At 48.2% G+C, this 17335-nt stretch overlaps 1 protein-coding gene across 1 annotated transcript; it reads right to left on the bottom strand.

The window, feature by feature from the left end:
- Nucleotides 1-858: 858 nt before the first annotated feature.
- On the bottom strand, nt 859-16054 carry LOC139747415 (uncharacterized). The gene is made up of 2 exons (XM_071659744.1): nt 6414-16054; nt 859-6349 (listed from the first exon to the last, which is right to left on the bottom strand). Exon 1 carries the CDS (start codon nt 15869-15871, stop codon nt 14063-14065), a length of 1809 nt encoding a protein of 602 aa, XP_071515845.1. The 5' UTR covers nt 15872-16054; the 3' UTR covers nt 859-6349; nt 6414-14062.
- Between the last annotated feature and the right edge of the window lie 1281 nt (nt 16055-17335).

Raw genomic sequence — 17335 nt, 5'->3', positions numbered from 1 at the left:
TGTGGCCTCGTCCACCCTGATGCCACTCCCTCACACACACACACACACACACACACACGCTTGGTCGGAATGACCTGTGGTTCTCTTGGCTGATACATTTCCCCTTTGATCGTTGAAGGTTTGACCCCCCTCCCCCTCCTGAAGCGCAATGTTACGACCTTTGAGTAATACGACAACCCCTTTTGGGGGGGAGTGTGATGGCACGAAGGTCGACGTGACCCCCCACCTTATAAGGATCGGTTAGGTCAGAGGTCACGCCATCACGTCGTGCTCAAGAGGTCACTTTGTATGACCTGTGTAGGTCAGAGTGGTTGGGTGCTCCTGGTCATTACCGAGATGACAGACTTCAATATTGGCCTTTGGTCTGTTCATTCTTTTTCACTAATTCAAGACCGACGTGTTCATCTCTCCCTTAAGATATCCCTAATATGTTAATTCTTTCTCTAATTCTTCAAGACTAACATGTTAATCTCTCCTTTAAAGTATATCTAATATGTTAATTCTGTACCCTGAGTCTTCAAGACTAACATGTTAATTTCTCCTTTAAGGCGTCCCGAATATGTTAACTCTTTCTCTAATTCTTCAAGACTGACAAGTTAATCTTTCCTTTAAGATAACCCTAGTGTGTTAGTTCTTATGCTCATTCTTCAAGACTAACATGTTAATCTCTCCTTTAAGATGTTTCCAACATGATTATAAACAGGTTAATCCCTCCTCAAAGATGTCTCTTAACATGTTAATCCTCTAATGCCTCCAGACTGACAGGTTAATGTCTCCTTTAGCATATCCCCAAACAGACAAGCAAGTTTTGGATTCCTCTCATATCGTAAGAGGTCAAGAGAAAGAAAACACAGTCGCTACACACAAATAATTTATTACAATTTTTTTATCCCTAATGTACAGAAGTCAAAACATATTCACATCAACGTCAGAAGACAGTACAATAGTCTTACATCTAAGGAATGAAAATATACAGAGTACAAATGATATGTTACAGTACAACCAGCTTTTGTTTTTTGTTTATGGTTTATATACATTCTACGCTCAGCTGCGACCCAGGGCTTAATTATTTATTTTTTGTACAACCTTGGCTCGTGGATGTACACCACCGTACACCCCGCGGTCCATGTACAGGCTGTGTGAACAACAGGAAGGTGGGGAGGGGGGGTTAAGGGAGAGGAGGAGGTAGGGGTCAGAAGGAAGAAGAAGAAATGTACAAAGTATACAATGAAGATTCGGCAAAAAGGAATGATCTCATTTGTATTTTTTTTTTCTTCCCTTCTTCTGTCTTAGTTCCTTTGGTACACCATGAATGGGGGAGGGTGGGAGGGAGACACTCCGTCATGAAGTCAGTTAGTCTTATGACAGTTGCTTGGGACGAGAGTCATTAAGACACGTACAGGGGTAGGGTGGTTGGGGGGGAAAAGTATGCTATACAATCAGACGGAGAACTTAGAAGACATCTAAGGCTAAAGGCTAAGAGTTGGGGGGATGGCGAGGGGAGGGGGAAGGTACAGAGCAGTGCAAGAAAACTACGGAAACTAGAAAAAAAAAATTCTCTCTCTACAGACTTATCTAAACCTTTGTAGATGGATTGAACTATACATGAATAGAAGATTCGAATTGTACGGAAAAATTTGAGTGAGTTCGTAAGAGTACTCAAGTCCATGATAAGACTTGAGGGTTTACACAGAACTTAAGTCCAGTAGAAGACTTGTGGTTTACACAGAACTTAAGTTCAGTAGAAGACTTGAGGTTTACACAGAACTTAAGTCCAATAGAAGACTTGAGGTTTATACAGAACTTAAGTCCACTAGAAGACTTGAGGTTTACACAGAACTTAAGTCCAGTTGAAGACTTGAGGTTTACACAGAACTTAAGTCCAATAGAAGACTTGAGGTTTACACAGAACCTAAGTACAGTTGAAGACTTGAGGTTTACACAGAACTTAAGTCCAGTAGAAGACTTGAGGTTTACACAGAACTTAAGTCCAGTAGAAGACTTGTGGTTTACACAGAACTTAAGTCCAGTAGAAGACTTGAGGTTTACACAGAACTTAAGTCCAGTTGAAGACTTATGGTTTACACAGAATTTAAGTCCAGTAGAAGACTTGAAGTTTACACAAAACTTAAGTCCAATAGAAGACTTGAGGTTTACACAGAACTTAAGTCCCAATAGAAGCCCGTTGAGGACTTAGGGCTCACTGGAGACTGAAGCCCCATTGAAGACTTAAAGTTTACAGGGGACTGAAGCCCAACAGAAGCCTTATAGTTTACAGGGGACTGAAGCCCAACAGAAGCCTTATACCCTAACAGAGGACTGTTACTCCAACAGAAGCCTTACAGCCTGATAGTGGACTGCGAGTCCAACAGAAGACTTTAAGAGTTTACACCAGACTTAGTCTACACACACACACACACACACACACACACACACACACACACACACACACACACACGCACACACACACGCGCTCGTAGAACTCACAAGAGCCATTACAGTTATGGCCTCAGATCTGTCTCCAGCTCTCACAAGGCGGAAGGGAGCGCCTTTGAGCACACACGACAACCTTAAGAATAAAAGGAAAAAAAAAAAAGGAATCGTATACATCTGTAAACATACAAGAAACGCCACTTGCGTTTTCCAATGATTTTCTTCTCTCTCTTTTTTTTTTTACATTTTTTTCACGTATTTTTTTTATTGTAAATGAAGCGTCTACAAACAGACATAGCTTTCTTTAGTTTCTTTAATCTTGTAAAAAAATTCTTGTGAATAATGTCGTCACCCAGCCAGCTTGAGGAATACGGGCAACCAAAGGTGAAAGGTGGGGGTTAACATGTTAACTTAGGGTTAATACTGGCAACCTTCTGGTCCCGGAACATTCAATGTTCATGTTCTGTTTGTTAATATAATTTATTTTTTTTTTTGTCTTTCATTTTTTTTTTTTGCTTTTTTGCAACTCTGTCATTGACCTCTGAGCAATTTGGTGGTGACCTCTCTTGTCTGTCTGTCTCAGTGGAGAACTGACTGACTGACTCTCTCTCTCTCTCTCTCTCTCTCTCTCTCTCTCTCTCTCTCTCTCTCTCTCTCTCTCTCTCTCTCTCTGTTTGTAGGATTGACCTCTCTCGTCTCAAGGTTGGGGGGTGACCTTTCTACTCTAGGGGGGGGGGGGTCATCTCTTCGGAAACTGACCTACGAACGTAAGGAAAAAAAAAAAAGAGAAAGAGCTTGATCACGAACGGGAACTATGATTTTTCGTCTACTTTTTTTTCATCTTTTTTTTTCCCCTTTATTCGTGTTCCGGGGATGACCCATGACTACTGCCGCCCCGCCTCCTCCAACACCCTCCCTCCCGATGACCTGGTCTTAGAGAAAGGCCAGCAGGTTTCCTAGCGATGCCCCAAAGAGAGACCTTGCGACCTCCAAATGACGTGAGGTACTGCACTGTCTTGGAGGAGGATCGGCCCCGCTTCCAACCTCGCGAGAGAGAGAGAGAGAGAGAGAGAGAGAGAGAGAGAGAGAGAGAGAGAGAGAGAGAGAGAGAGAGACACGACCCTTCTCATGGCCCAGAGGTCAGGGAGAGTTCTACTGCCTTTTAGGATCACCTCTCACTCTCTCTCCACTCTCACAGCGCGGGAGTGGAGATAAGGAGAGGGTAATAGATATGTACACACGCGAACAGGCACACGCACACGCGAACCCTGGCAGGCACACACACACACACACACACACACACACACACACGCAGAAACGTATTCGAAGAATAAGTTTTTTTGATTGTTTATTTCGCTATGTTGACTTTACCCATCAATATTTTCTCTGTTGGCCCAGAAAAATGGCCAGATATGATCATGGGTAACACGTACGTGACACGTACGGTCATGGGCGATACGTACGTGACACGTATGGTCATGGGCGATACGTACGTGACACGTACGGTCATGGGTGACACGTACGGTCATGGGCGATACGTACGTGACACGTGCGGTCATGGGCGATACGTACGTGACACGTACGGTCATGGGCGACACGTACGTGACACGTACGGTCATGGGTGACACGTACGTGACACGTATGGTCATGGGTGACACGTACGGTCATGGGCGACACGTACGTGACACGTACGGTCATGGGTGACACGTACGGTCATGGGCGATACGTACGTGACACGTACGGTCATGGGCGACACGTACGTGACACGTACGGGCGTGGATCAATCATTTCTTGAAACACTGACAGACCACGTACGGTTGGTTGGGCGAAGTCGAGGTGACGAACATTAAGGTGACCCAGAGGCGTATGGAATCGAACGAGTGGAAAACCTAGATCTAGATCCACCTTACTTGGCTGGGAAGCGTAGGCCGCTTCCTCTAGATTTAGCGCCTCTAGCTGTATGATCCGCCCTTTAAAAGGAGCTCTGACTAGAATCATCAGCTGACTAGATTCGTTTGGGTTTACTTCGATTCTTAGACGGACTAGAATAGGTGCGTGACTTGGCTCACGACTTGCTTGACTAGAATCTCCATCTTACTAGAATCCTACTAAGCTAACCCGATTTAACCTCCCATGACAAGAATCCCCCTTGACTAGAATCTTTCAAGTAAGTAAGGTCGTCTTTGACTAGAATCTCCAAGGAAATGAAATCCCTTTTGACTAGAATGTCCAGGTAAGTAAGATTTCCCTTTGACTAGAATCCCATCTAGGAGGCATCCCCTTTGACTAGAATCCCCAAGTAAGTAGAATCCCCTATGACTAGAATCCCCAAGTAAGATTTCCCTTTGACTAGAATCCCATCTAGGAGGCATCCCCTTTGACTAGAATCCCCAAGTAAGTAGAAACCCCTTTGACTAGAATCTCTTTGAAGATAATCCCCTTTGACTAGAATCCCCAAGTAAGTATGATCCCCTTTGACTAGAATCTAGGTAACATTCCCATTTGACTAGAACCCTTGAGTACGTAGAATCCTCTTTGACTCGATTTTCGACACGACTGGCATCCCTCACGTGACTAGAATCACCTATTAAGTAACATCCCCTTTGACTAGACGTCTCGACTGACTAGAATCCTCAAGGGAAGTGGGATCCCCTTCCTTGACTAGAATCCCCAGCTGACTAGAATCTCTAGATATGTGGGATCTCCCCTGACTAGAATCCACACCCATCTTAAGGGGGAAAAAAAAGGTGGCTAAAGTAGAATATTCCCACCGGCCTAGAATCCCAGAAGCTAACTAGAGGCTCTTTGAAGTGGTGAGAATCCCCAGCTGACTAGATATCTGAATTGACTAGAATCACCCCCCACGTGACTAGAATCTACCCCCCCCCCCACGTGACTAGAGTCTACCCCCACGTGACTGGAGTCTACCCCCCACGTGACTAGAATATACCTCCACGTGACTTAGAATCTACCCCCCCACGTGACTTAGAATCTACCCCCCACGTGACTAGAATCTACCCCCCACGTGACTAGAATCTACCCCTACGTGACTAGAATCTACCCCCACGTGACTAGAATCTACCCCCACGTTACTAGAATCTACCCCCCACGTGACTAGAATCTACCCCTACGTGACTAGAATCTACCCCCCACGTGACTAGAATCTACCCCCACGTGACTAGAATCTACCCCCACGTGACTAGAATCTACCCCCACGTGACTAGAATCTACCCCCACGTAACTAGAATCTACCCCCCACGTAACTAGAATCTACCCCCACGTAACTAGAATATCTAGTTTCAGATTACCTGCATATCTCCTCCCCCCCCCCCCTCCAACATATCCCTCCATTCAACAAGATTCTAACTAGAATCACCCATGACTAGAGTTTCAGTTCGCCTAGTTCTAGATAACCTATGATCATACCCTACCCTTAACAAGAAACTTACTAGAAACCTGACTAGAATTCCTAACATGACCTGGTTTGCCCTTTTTTATTTTTTTTTTTTTACTAGAAGTCACGTTTAGCTGACTAGCAGCACTAGTTGATGGTGACTAGTTCGTGTTTCTAGTGGCCTGCCTTATCCCTGCACTAGGGCATCGCTGTGACTAGGTGACCCTAAACTAGAAAAGGCTGGTCCGAATTTACATGTATGTATGATTACTGGGAACTACTCATCATACCCTTAACCTATTCTAGGAATTGCTCATCATACCCTTAACCTACTCTAGGAATTACTCATCATAACCTTAACATACTCTAGGAATTGCTCATCATACCCTTAACTTACTCTAGGAATTGCTCATCATACCCTTAACCTACTCTAGGAATTACTCATCATACCCTTAACCTACTCTAGGAATTACTCATCATACCCTTAACATACTCTAGTAATTTACTCATCATACCCTTAACCTACTCTAGGAATTACTCATCATACCCTTAACATACTCTAGGATTTACTCATCATACCCTTAACCTACTCTAGGAATTGCTCATCATACCCTTAACATACTCTAGGAATTGCTCATCATACCCTTAACATACTCTAGAAATTTACTCATCATACCTTTAACATACTCTAGGAATTTTCATCATACCCTTAACATACTATAGGAATTTTTCATCATACCCTTAACCTACTCTAGATGATTTTAACACCTCGTTAACGAAATGACTGACTACCTTTTGAACAGCTGACTAGACTTTTGTGTATATATATATATAGAATTACCTATTTGACTAGAGAAACTTGACTCGAGGTGGATTACTTTCGAATTACCTTATTATTGACTAGTTACCGACTCATACTAGAAATTACCTTTGACTAGACTACATTTTAGAGGGTATCGAACCTGGACGACGTGTGTCACAGCGTCGTGAACAACTGTCGTGCCTATGTCCTAGGTACGAGCGCCGCTAAGTGGGGCTGGCTTGTATACACCACTTCCCTGTCATGGTGTGATGGCTTCACGGAGACCTGGGAAGTGTTGAGGCAAATGAGCCGAGCAGAAGGGAGGAACTTGGGGTTAGGTGTGCTGGAGTTCCTTCTGGCCGACGATACGGCCCTTGAGGTCGAAAGATACGGGCCTTGAGGTCGAATGTAAGGCCCTTGAGGTCGAAAGGTACGGGCCTTGAGGTCGACGGCAAGGGCCTTGAGGTCGAATGTAAGGCCCTTGAGGTCGACGCTACGGGCCTTGAGGTCGAAGGTACGGGCCTTGAGGTCGAAGGTACGGGCCTTGAGGTCGAAGGTACGGGCCTTGAGGTCGACGGTACGGGCCTTGAGGTCGGAGATACGGCTCTTGAGGTCGACGGGGCACGGCCCTTAAAGGCACGACTGTGCGATCCTTGGGCATGATGGCCTGGACCCCCTTTTCGACCTGTGACGCTCAAGGGGCCGCGTGATCGGAAAGGCCACGCCGTCACACCCAAGGATCGTACCGTCACACCCAAGGTTCGTACCGTCGCACCTAAGGATCGCACCGTCGCACTCATGGATCGTACCGTCACACCCAAGGATCGCACCGTCGTACCCAAAGATCGTACTGTCACACCCAAGGTTCGTACCTTCGCACCTAAGCCTCGCACTGTCGCAACCAAGGCTCGTACCGTCGCACCTAAGCCTCGTACCGTCGCAACTAAAGCTCGCACCGTCGCAACCAAGGCTCGTACCTTCGCACCTAAGCCTCGTACCGTCGCACCCAAGGCTCGTACCGTCGCACCCAAGGCTCGTACCGTCGCAGTGAAGCTACTGTACCTATGGAGGTCGGGGATGGATGTGTGGCGGTTTAGCAACCCTTAAGAAAGCTAAAACGTCTTGTTCTGAGCCGCCTCGAGTGGAAGCTGACCCACTGGAAACTTAAGAGACTATTGACTAGACCTGCACTCATACTCGACTAGACTCAATCTTTGTATAAGACCATAAACGTAGTCGACTCTAGTAGTAGTAGTAGTAGAAGGAGGAGGAGGAGGGAGGAGGGATGTGTGTGTGTATGTGTGTGTGTGTGTGTGTGTGTGTGTGTCTGTGTGTGTGACACGGAATACTGACTCGCGTGTGAACTGGCTATCGGCTCGTGTCAGCGGCTACGACTAGAAATTGCAACCATGAAATGTGGCCAGAAAAACCAAAAAAATAAGAAGTATTACTATATACGTCCGGACTTGACGTGCGAAACCTTATGAAACAATGACTAGAAGCGTACGAACTCTAAAAAAAAAGACGTATGTAAAAAAAAAAAGAAATCGTTCAAGTATAACTAAAAGCGAACCTTATACTAGAGACTAGAAAATCACTCTCGCCTTACAAGTTAGAATTAGGTACTAGGGATCATTGACTTAGTGGATACGACTACACTGGCGTAGGAGGAGGAGGAGGACGGGCGGGGGCGCCGCGGACGACGACGACGACGACCCGCCTAACACCAGACGGACGACTCTTAGAACGACCCTCCTCTCCCGCCAGGGACCTTAACGACTAGACTACTACCAGGCGACCATGAGATCATAACGAGGCACACGGGCGTGGGGAAATGCTGGCCCCCGAAGACGGCGCCCCTTCTGTGGCGAGCATGCAACGCTGCCAGCGAGATTTCCCAGCCCCTCCAGGTACTGATGGTCGCCACGCTACGGTATGTGACTAGAGACTCGCTCATCTTTCTTCAGCGGCGGTGACGCGCGCGCGCGCGCACACACACACACACACACACACACACACACACACACACACACACACACACACACACACACGTACAGACACATATACACACAGACACAGACAGACACACGCGCGCGCGAGCACGGACGCAGACACAGACACACTCACAGCGGGTGAAACAAAATCTTCTTATTTTTTCTGGTGTATATGATTCTCGACGACCCCCACGCGCACGACTGGGTGCGACCCCCCCTCGAACACGACTGTATTATACGGACCCCTCCAGCACGACTGCGTAAGAAGCCTTGGTCATCGGAAGGCCAGGTTGTCGTTCCCAAAGGTCGTACTCAGGGGTCGTTCTACCGTCGTGCTCAAGGATAGTCGTCGTTACCGTCGTGTTCCCCAGGGGTGGTGTTGGATCGTATACACCGCTCGGTCAATATATGCTTTAAAAGCGATCACACACTCTCTTAATGCAGAGTCCGGAGTATATGTTTATGAAAGACGAGCGGCATCATAGCTGTGAGCACAGGAGGGGAGAGGGAGGAGGAGGAGGAGGAAGGAAGGTACGTGGAACACGGGGACATAGACTTGTCTGTTCACCCTTGCTCCCGATTTCCCCTCCGGTGCGGACAGCAGAGAAGAGAAGACAGACATGAGGCGCTGTGAGGGGGGAGGGTAATGCGTTCCCGATGGTCTCAGTTCTTGAAGGAACGCGGAGCATTTTCCAGATTACGGAGGAAGCGTAGCGCAAGGCATCCATGGCTCTCTTGTGCGAATGGGGGTAACTTGGTGGTTGCCTCCTCAAGGCGCGCACGTTCGGGTCTTTCCCTCAACAAGTGCGTCAGTCTGCCTTCCCTTGACGTAAGCGGAGTTCAAGGATCGGGTGAAAGCGAGACGCCAAAAAAAAAAAAAGGAGGAAGATCCTCTTCGAATATCTTTCACTACGAAAATATGGACGAGAGAATATCCAGAGATCCTGGGTCTATAGATGATCAAAGGTCTTGAGGTCGCTAATGCCCAGGAACGAGATGATATTCGGCTCTGACAGCAAGATAGTGAGTTCAAATGAGTTCAAGAAGGAAGAGGGAAAAAGGACAATATTTAGAAAATGACAGTATTTCGAACTTAACTACCCGAAGATCACTGGAAGAAGAGATGAGTTTTCCAAATAGCCAAAGATCTCACTACGAATACACAACAAAGATCTTTTTAACCTTCAGGGAGATGGAAGTACTGGATACATATGTGGTTACTGGATACATACATATGTAGACCCGGATACATCTGGAGACACTGGAAATGACTCTGGCGGCCTGGCTGGATCCAGGTGGTGTGTATCCGGGGACACCGGGGCCTGGCTGGATCCAGGCGGTGTGTATCCAGGGACACTCGGGCCTGGATCCAGGCGGTGTGGTACGTCTCCCTTGTTCATCTCTGGCCTCCAGAGCAAGGGTGAGGATGGCGTGAACAGCCCATGATGATGATCAGCTGTCATGTTACGATGGCGTCATGCTGGGCAGCTGATGACCAGCTGTCCACTTGAGGCCGTCGCGATGGACTGACTTGTCACTGTGAAGCGAGGGCGGATCAGCCTCCGCCATGACGTCATGAGTGAACAGCAGTCGATCATTCAGCCGCCATCGTGACGTCATGAGTGAACAGCATCTGATCATTCAGCCACAGATAGACCACGCGATCAACCACCTCCCGTCAATGAGGACTTCAGCCAGTGATCAATACCGGATTAATAATGATCAGCTGCAGTGAGGGCGAGCGAACAAGCGAGCGAGAGAAAGATAAATATTCGATCAGAGAAGTCTCGAGTGTATTTATCTCTCTGTCTCTCACACACGCTTTCTCTCTCTCTCTCTCTCTCTCTCTCTCTCTCTCTCTCTCTCTCTCTCTCTCTCTCTCTCTCTCTCTCTCTCTCCCCCTCACTTCTGTTAACAGTATACATACATACATACATACATATATATATATATATATATATATATATATATATATATATATATATATATATATATATATATATATATATATATATATATATATATATACTTATAAAAACACACACTTATCTCACGCCTGTACAAGTCTTGTATGGCACAACGAGACACACGGTTGAAGATGATAACTTACACTAATGTGACTAACGATTTACACACAGCCACCTTCTCTCTCTCTCTCTCTCTCTCTCTCTCTCTCTCTCTCTCTCTCTCTCTCTCTCTCTCTCTCTCTCTCTCTACATTTTGAAAAACATGTGATGGATAGTGAACACACGGGGGGGGGGGGGGACGCAAGGCAGCCTCTCCCAAAGCAAGACATCAATTGATTTACGTCAAGTTTACAATATAGATATATATATATATATTCTTAGCATTATCGTATATTTCTCAATATTTGTCAAGTATGCCCGAACCCATAGCTTGCATGTTTCTTTGTCTTAAATTTATCTTTACTTTCTCTTTCTCTCTATAAGTTATCAATTGCATTGACTTCAGTAATTTGTATTTCTAAGACTAGTGGAAATAAGATTTTTTTTCTTCTTTTTCTTTTTTTTTGGGTTTTTTTTTTTTGTAAATTTTACTTTCTTCCTTACTTTCTTCTTCCTTAGAGTCGACTTACTGGTGTACATTGCACTGGACTGATTGCACGGAGTTTCTGGCACGTTGCACGCTTCCCAGCACGTCCACCACCAACCTTGGCTGGCCCAATTGGTGTGTATGACACTTACAGTAAACACGGGTGTGTCAAATGCATTTGATAGCCTACTACAAAATTCAGTTTAACCTCCCCTGCCCACCCCTTTTTTTTACGTGTTTGTATATATATATATATATATATATATATATATATATATATATATATATATATATATATATATATATATATATATTGTTTTGTATAATCAGTGGAATATTTCTTTCTTATATTTCTAAAGTACGGTGTTCATGGATGCGCCTAGTGGACTTGGTCAATTTCAATAGTGAAGGGCAATATATATATATATATATATATATATATATATATATATATATATATATATATATATATATATATATATATTATCGGATCGTTGAGTTAGAATTTTGAAGAGATAAAAAAAATCGTAAATTCCCCTTTTCTAAATCCCTCTTCGCTCTCTCTCTCTCTCTCTCTCTCTCTCTCTCTCTCTCTCTCTCTCTCTCTCTCTCTCTCTCTCTCTCTCTCTCTCACCCCCCCTATCGAACGCTGGAGTCGCCATAATGGAAGCTGTAATTGGATATCCAGAGATTGGTGGGAACAAAGACTTTGGGTGGGTGAGGGGAAGGGAAGGGAAGGGAGGGGGGGTGAGAAAAAAAAAAGATCGATCGGAAGAGAGAGAGAGAGAGAGAGAGAGAGAGAGAGAGAGAGAGAGAGAGAGAGAGAGAGAGAGAGAGAGAGAGAGATTATTAAGGATCGAATCCGCCACTGGAGGGACTTCAGTCTGGGATGTGACCCCATACCGTGACCTCATTGTAGCACCACCGGTGACGAGCAGTGACACCCCCCCCCCCCCCCCCCGACGCATTATGTACGCCGCTATCCGACGCATTTATACCCCGGTGACCTAGTCATGATACGCCGATATCCGACGCATCCTACGCCGATGTCCGACGCAACCTACATCAATGTCCGACGCATTATACGCCATCCACTGACGCATCCTACGCCGATGTCCGACGCATTATACGCCATCCACTGACGCATCCTACGCCGATGTCCGACGCATTACGCGCCGTCCACTGACGCATCATAAGCCGATATCCGACCCGTCCTACGCTCGTCACTTGGAGAAGAACCGAGGCATGTTTCCCCTCCCCCCCGTGACTAAATCGGGTAACCCCGGGGGAACGATCCTTTAAGACACCAAATAACCCAGCGATCATATAAGGAAAAGTATGATCCACAAGAGAAAATATCGAAGGGTCTGGTCATCTGAGCGGCATCCATGAACACACACACACACACACACACACACACACACACACATTTACGATGAATCCAAATTTTCTTCTTCGTAGTGAACGGGAGAGGCTGCTTGCGTCCGTCCAATCATCTTTTGAAAACATCATCATAACTAACATTATAATTACCTAAGTCCTTACGTGCTTAAATGGAACCAAAAAGAACACACGAGATGATTTCCCGTCATGGTCAAACACAAGAGCTTCGGGGGGTGTGTGTGGATAAAGGGTGGTGAAGGCTGGCGCACTGGGGATATTACACAGTCAGGCGAGAAGGTAAAGCGTGTCTCTCCTCACGCCCCTCAGAAGATATCCCAGAATAGATCATGATAACCAGCTCAATAGATAAAGAGTCAAGATTGTCTGTGGCGATTACACATAGATCAGTACATATAAATCTCCTCTCTCTCTCTTTTTATCCCCTAACGATACACAATTTTCTTTAAATCATCATCATCATCTATGAACCATCCACAAAGGGAAAGAAAATGTAACAACATACAGGTCACTGCTAATCTATAACCATATATGTATAGAAAACACCCCCCCAGCCTCACCTCTAATTTTCACCCGAGCTCTATAATCGTCACATTGTTAATGATACAGAAATATAATCCTATGCTCCTTCTGGTATAATCAGGTACTTGATTGGAATCATTAATCAGTTAAACCTACAATATACAATGTAAACTAATAGGACAACTGGGGGCGGGGTAGGATTGATTGAGAGTGGAATTGATGAAGAAGTTGAGGACAAATGCCAGAGTTTATGGTCAGAAAATCAGCCAAGATATGTTTATATAACATCATAATGACAGGAGTTCAGCAGAATGACCTGCATTTGTCATTATGATGATGATGATGGTGGTTGTGGCTGGCTAGTGACACGAGACACTTGTAAAAAACACCTGGAGTAAATTTGTGATTGAGGACAACGTCACACACACACACACACACACACAAGGTGGGTGGACCCCTGGATGTGAACCATGTGTGGATATACAAAATCTTTGAATCTATTTTCCCTCTCCCCCAGTTGTCTGCATTACAGTAATGGATACATCAGAGACACTTAATGAAAAGACAGAGACAAAACGACCAAAATTGACTCGACTAGGGTGTACCATGGTCAGCCGGAGTGTGGGAGTCGAGACAGAGTATATATATTTATATAAAACAGCCTGGGATGTGGTATACCTGATGTGCCGGTGGTGTGCCGGGTGTTGCTGCTGCTGCTGCTTGCTGCTGGAACAACACGTACACATATACGGGGGAGGACCTTGCCCTGACGCCGCGCTGAGGCCGGGAAGAGCAGGGCGACGCCGCTGGTTAGAACGCGCCCGCTGGGAGAAGTCTCCAGACGCCCCGGGGACATCTTCTTGACATCCGTTGGACTTCTGTAGCACCGAGGAAGATGAATTGAGGGTGAGGAAGAAGAAGGAGGAGGAGGAAGAGGAAGAAGAGGGGGACGACGATGATGAGTTACGTCGGCGCGGAGATCTGATGAGGACGATGAAGGAGATGAGGTGGTGGGGGCGGCGGGGGATGCGTCGGGAGGGCCGCCCGGGGTGAGAACTGAGGGCGTGGCACGTGCAGCGGGACGCCCGCAGACTCCAGCTTGGGCATGTGAGTCGTCTCGAGGTGCAGCTCCAGCGCTGCAGGTGTGTAGAAGGCGGCAGCACACAGGTGGCAGGGCAGGACCTCGCTGGGGAAGGGCGGCGACAGCAAGGGCGTCAGCGCCGGGGGCTGAGGAACTTGAGAGGGTCCTGCACCGTCGGCGTCGCTCGGCTCCCCGCGGTGGGTCGCCAAGTGCTTCCTCAGGTAAGACTGCCGCTTGAACTTCTTGAAGCACAGCTCACACTCGAACTGTTCCTCGGAGGATTCCTCCTCCCTGGCCATCGCCATGAACTGTGGCAGCGGCACCAAAGCCGGCGGGCCCTTCAGCAGGTTGTTGTTGTTGGCGCTGCTGCTGTTGTTGTTATTCTCGGAGTAGCTCTTGCCTGGCGTTCCCTCAGCCTCATTCTTGGTGGGGGCGGCGCTGGTGGTGGGAGCGGAGGTAGACGTGATAGAGGTCTTGGGTTTGTGCCACCTCCTGTGGGAGGCCAGGTTGGCAGGGCAGTTGAAAACCTTGTCGCATTCTGGGCACCGGTACTCGACGTGGATGATCCGCGAGCACCGGTGTTGGGCCAGACCGAAGGCGTCGTCGTACATCTCCTTGCAGAGTCGACACACGTAGTCGCCGATCTTGTTGTCAATCTTGGCAAGCTCAGCTTTGGCTTCCTCTGTGATCTCAACGACGTTGTAGGCGGGGTCTATGTCGCCCTTCCTGACGACCAGGGGCTCCTCGCCCTCCGCCAACTCCCTGATGATGGTACCCGACACGGGCGACGTCTTGTCCTCGTCGAAGTTGAGACGCCTCGCTGCCTTCGTCTTCTTGGAGGTTTTCAACTTCTTCTCGGACGAGCCGGAGGTGCTGGGGGACTTGCGCTTCTGTGGCGTGGCGATACTGCTCCCTGGCGACTTCGCCGGGACCTTGATGGGCGTGGTGAGGCGCGGCGAGCCCAGAGGACGCGTGGTGAGGTTGAGTCCCTCCTGGGGGCTGTGGAGTGGCACCGCAGTGTGACTGAGGTCGTACGGCGAGCGGCCGAGGGGCGAGGTGAACGGGATGGGCGACCTGAGGGGCGAGGAGCCATGCGGCCAGTACAGCGTGGGGGACAACAGGTGGTACGGGCTGGTCTGAGGCGGGATGATGTACCGCGGGTCGTCCACGCGTGGTATGGTCAGCTGGAAAGGTTGGAATTGGCTGGGTTCTGGAGGCGGCTGCACAGTGGAGACATGCAGAAGGGTCCTCTGCTCATCGTCCGGATGCTTCCTCTTGATAAGTGCCAGGGGCGCCGTCTGCTCCCCCTCACACGGGGCCACCACGTCAGGGTGCAGCTTAGGCGGAAGTCTTGCCGATGGCGTTTGGCACACGGACCTCCTGTAGAAGTCGCCGTCGGAGGGGCTACTGAAGCCCGAGTCCGGCGTCCTGACTAGCAGGCGACTCCCCTTATCGGCGCCTCGCACGTGCACCACCTCCTTCACGCCCTCCACGTACCCTTCAACACGTACCTGCTGCAGGTCCTCGCGGGACCTCGCCTCCGACCTCTGGCTCTCGCGTCGACTCCGGAAGCTGAAGTCCACCGGTTCCTCTTGCTCGGCAGGCAAGGAGGCGTCGCGCCACGGCCGGTAGGGCACCAAGTCCAAAGCACTCATGTCGTCTCTCCTTTTCACCAGGAAACCTTTCGGCATTATCACAGTTGAGATCACAGATGGAAAACAGCGAGCTGACTCGTAGCGGCAGTTGGAGGCGCCGAGCCCAGCGCCTCACATCTTGTCTGGCGTGTGAGGAGAGCGGGAAGGGTGGAAGAGAGGAGCGCCGGAGAGTGCGTCCGCTCTACTCCCCGCCCGGTAACCAACTGAGTGTGGCGTGGTGTGCGGCGTCCCCTGGGTGGCACCTGGCCGGGCGGGCCGACGCTGGTTGGCCGCACGTTCGCGTACCCGCCGCTGATTGGGTGCGCGTTCCGACGGTCCCGCCTCCCGGCAGGTGTGCGGCCCTGGGTGGGGTGTCGGACAGGGTGGGGGCACGTGCGACGGCCCTCCGACACCCGAATCGATGACGGAAGATCATACGTTTAGCTCTGTATCCGCAGTCCTTCAGACTGGCCTTATTAGTCCTGCGACGGCCCGACGGCGTCGGAACAAAGCCATGGTGGAGGTATTCTTGCCGGGGAGGGGGAATGAGGTGGAGGCAGGGGGGAGGGTTGTCTGTGCCACAAACATCTGCCACTGAGGGAGGGGCGGGGGAGATGTGGGATTGGGAAGAGGGGGGGGGGGGGGAACTACTTATCTCCCTGCATCACTAACGAAGCTTAGTCCCCCTTCCCCCCCACCTTCCTGTTTAATGAGACGTTCATACACTCACACACACACACACACACACACACACACACACACACACACATATATATATATATATATATATATATATATATATATATATATATATATATATATATATATATCATAATCAACTTCTTGATACACAAGAAGGCTGCAGTCGTGGTGCATGAGATACAACAATTTGGAGAGATATGGTATACGGGGGGTGTTTGGCTATCGATGGTGGGCTATGGTTCCATGACAGTTGAAAATTAGGCTGTGCGCGAATGGTCCTAGAACCGTTCCTTCTCTAAATCAATACAAAATGTCTCGCCAGAGGGACTACAACGTATTGGCAGGCGATATCAAGGTCGAGATGGAAATACAGAATCATGAAGGATTGCGTCAACGTAGAAAGGTGACAAGGCAAAGTTCAGAGTCGATAAAATGCATTCCCAGTCAGTGTAGAACAGTGAGGTTTTGGGACACAGTGAGGGAATCTCTTCCAAACGAACGCTGGTATTTATCCTCGCTAGAAGTGTGCCGATGGAAGCTGTGCGCCGCAAGGAAAATAGCCAGCGAACTATTCCCGTGGCAGAGCCAGAGGACATAGAGTGTGCAGGAGAGAGGAGCCACGAAAGACAGTGGCACAATGAAGAGACGCGGGTTACATCGAGAGAGAGAGAGAGAGGCTATAAAGGCCATAGATTGGTCCTACATGGAAGAGAGAAGAGTTAGGCGTGAGTTGATCACGTCCTTTACTACACTCCCTGCTGTACCAAGTTTGATGACGTAATTCCTTTTATTCCTTGGCGAGAGGTGTAAAAAGACAGA

Source organism: Panulirus ornatus, chromosome 68, assembly GCF_036320965.1.
Source record: "Panulirus ornatus isolate Po-2019 chromosome 68, ASM3632096v1, whole genome shotgun sequence".
In the NCBI taxonomy this organism is placed as follows: Eukaryota; Metazoa; Arthropoda; class Malacostraca; order Decapoda; family Palinuridae; genus Panulirus; species Panulirus ornatus.
Note: the sequence above shows the minus strand (reverse complement) of the source record. Positions and strands in the feature narration are given on the sequence as shown.

What these genes read in the sequence shown, in the direction of transcription:
- LOC139747415 (XM_071659744.1), bottom strand. Translation starts at nt 15,871, where the DNA reads ATGCCGAAAGGTTTCCTGGTGAAAAGGAGAGACGACATGAGTGCTTTG.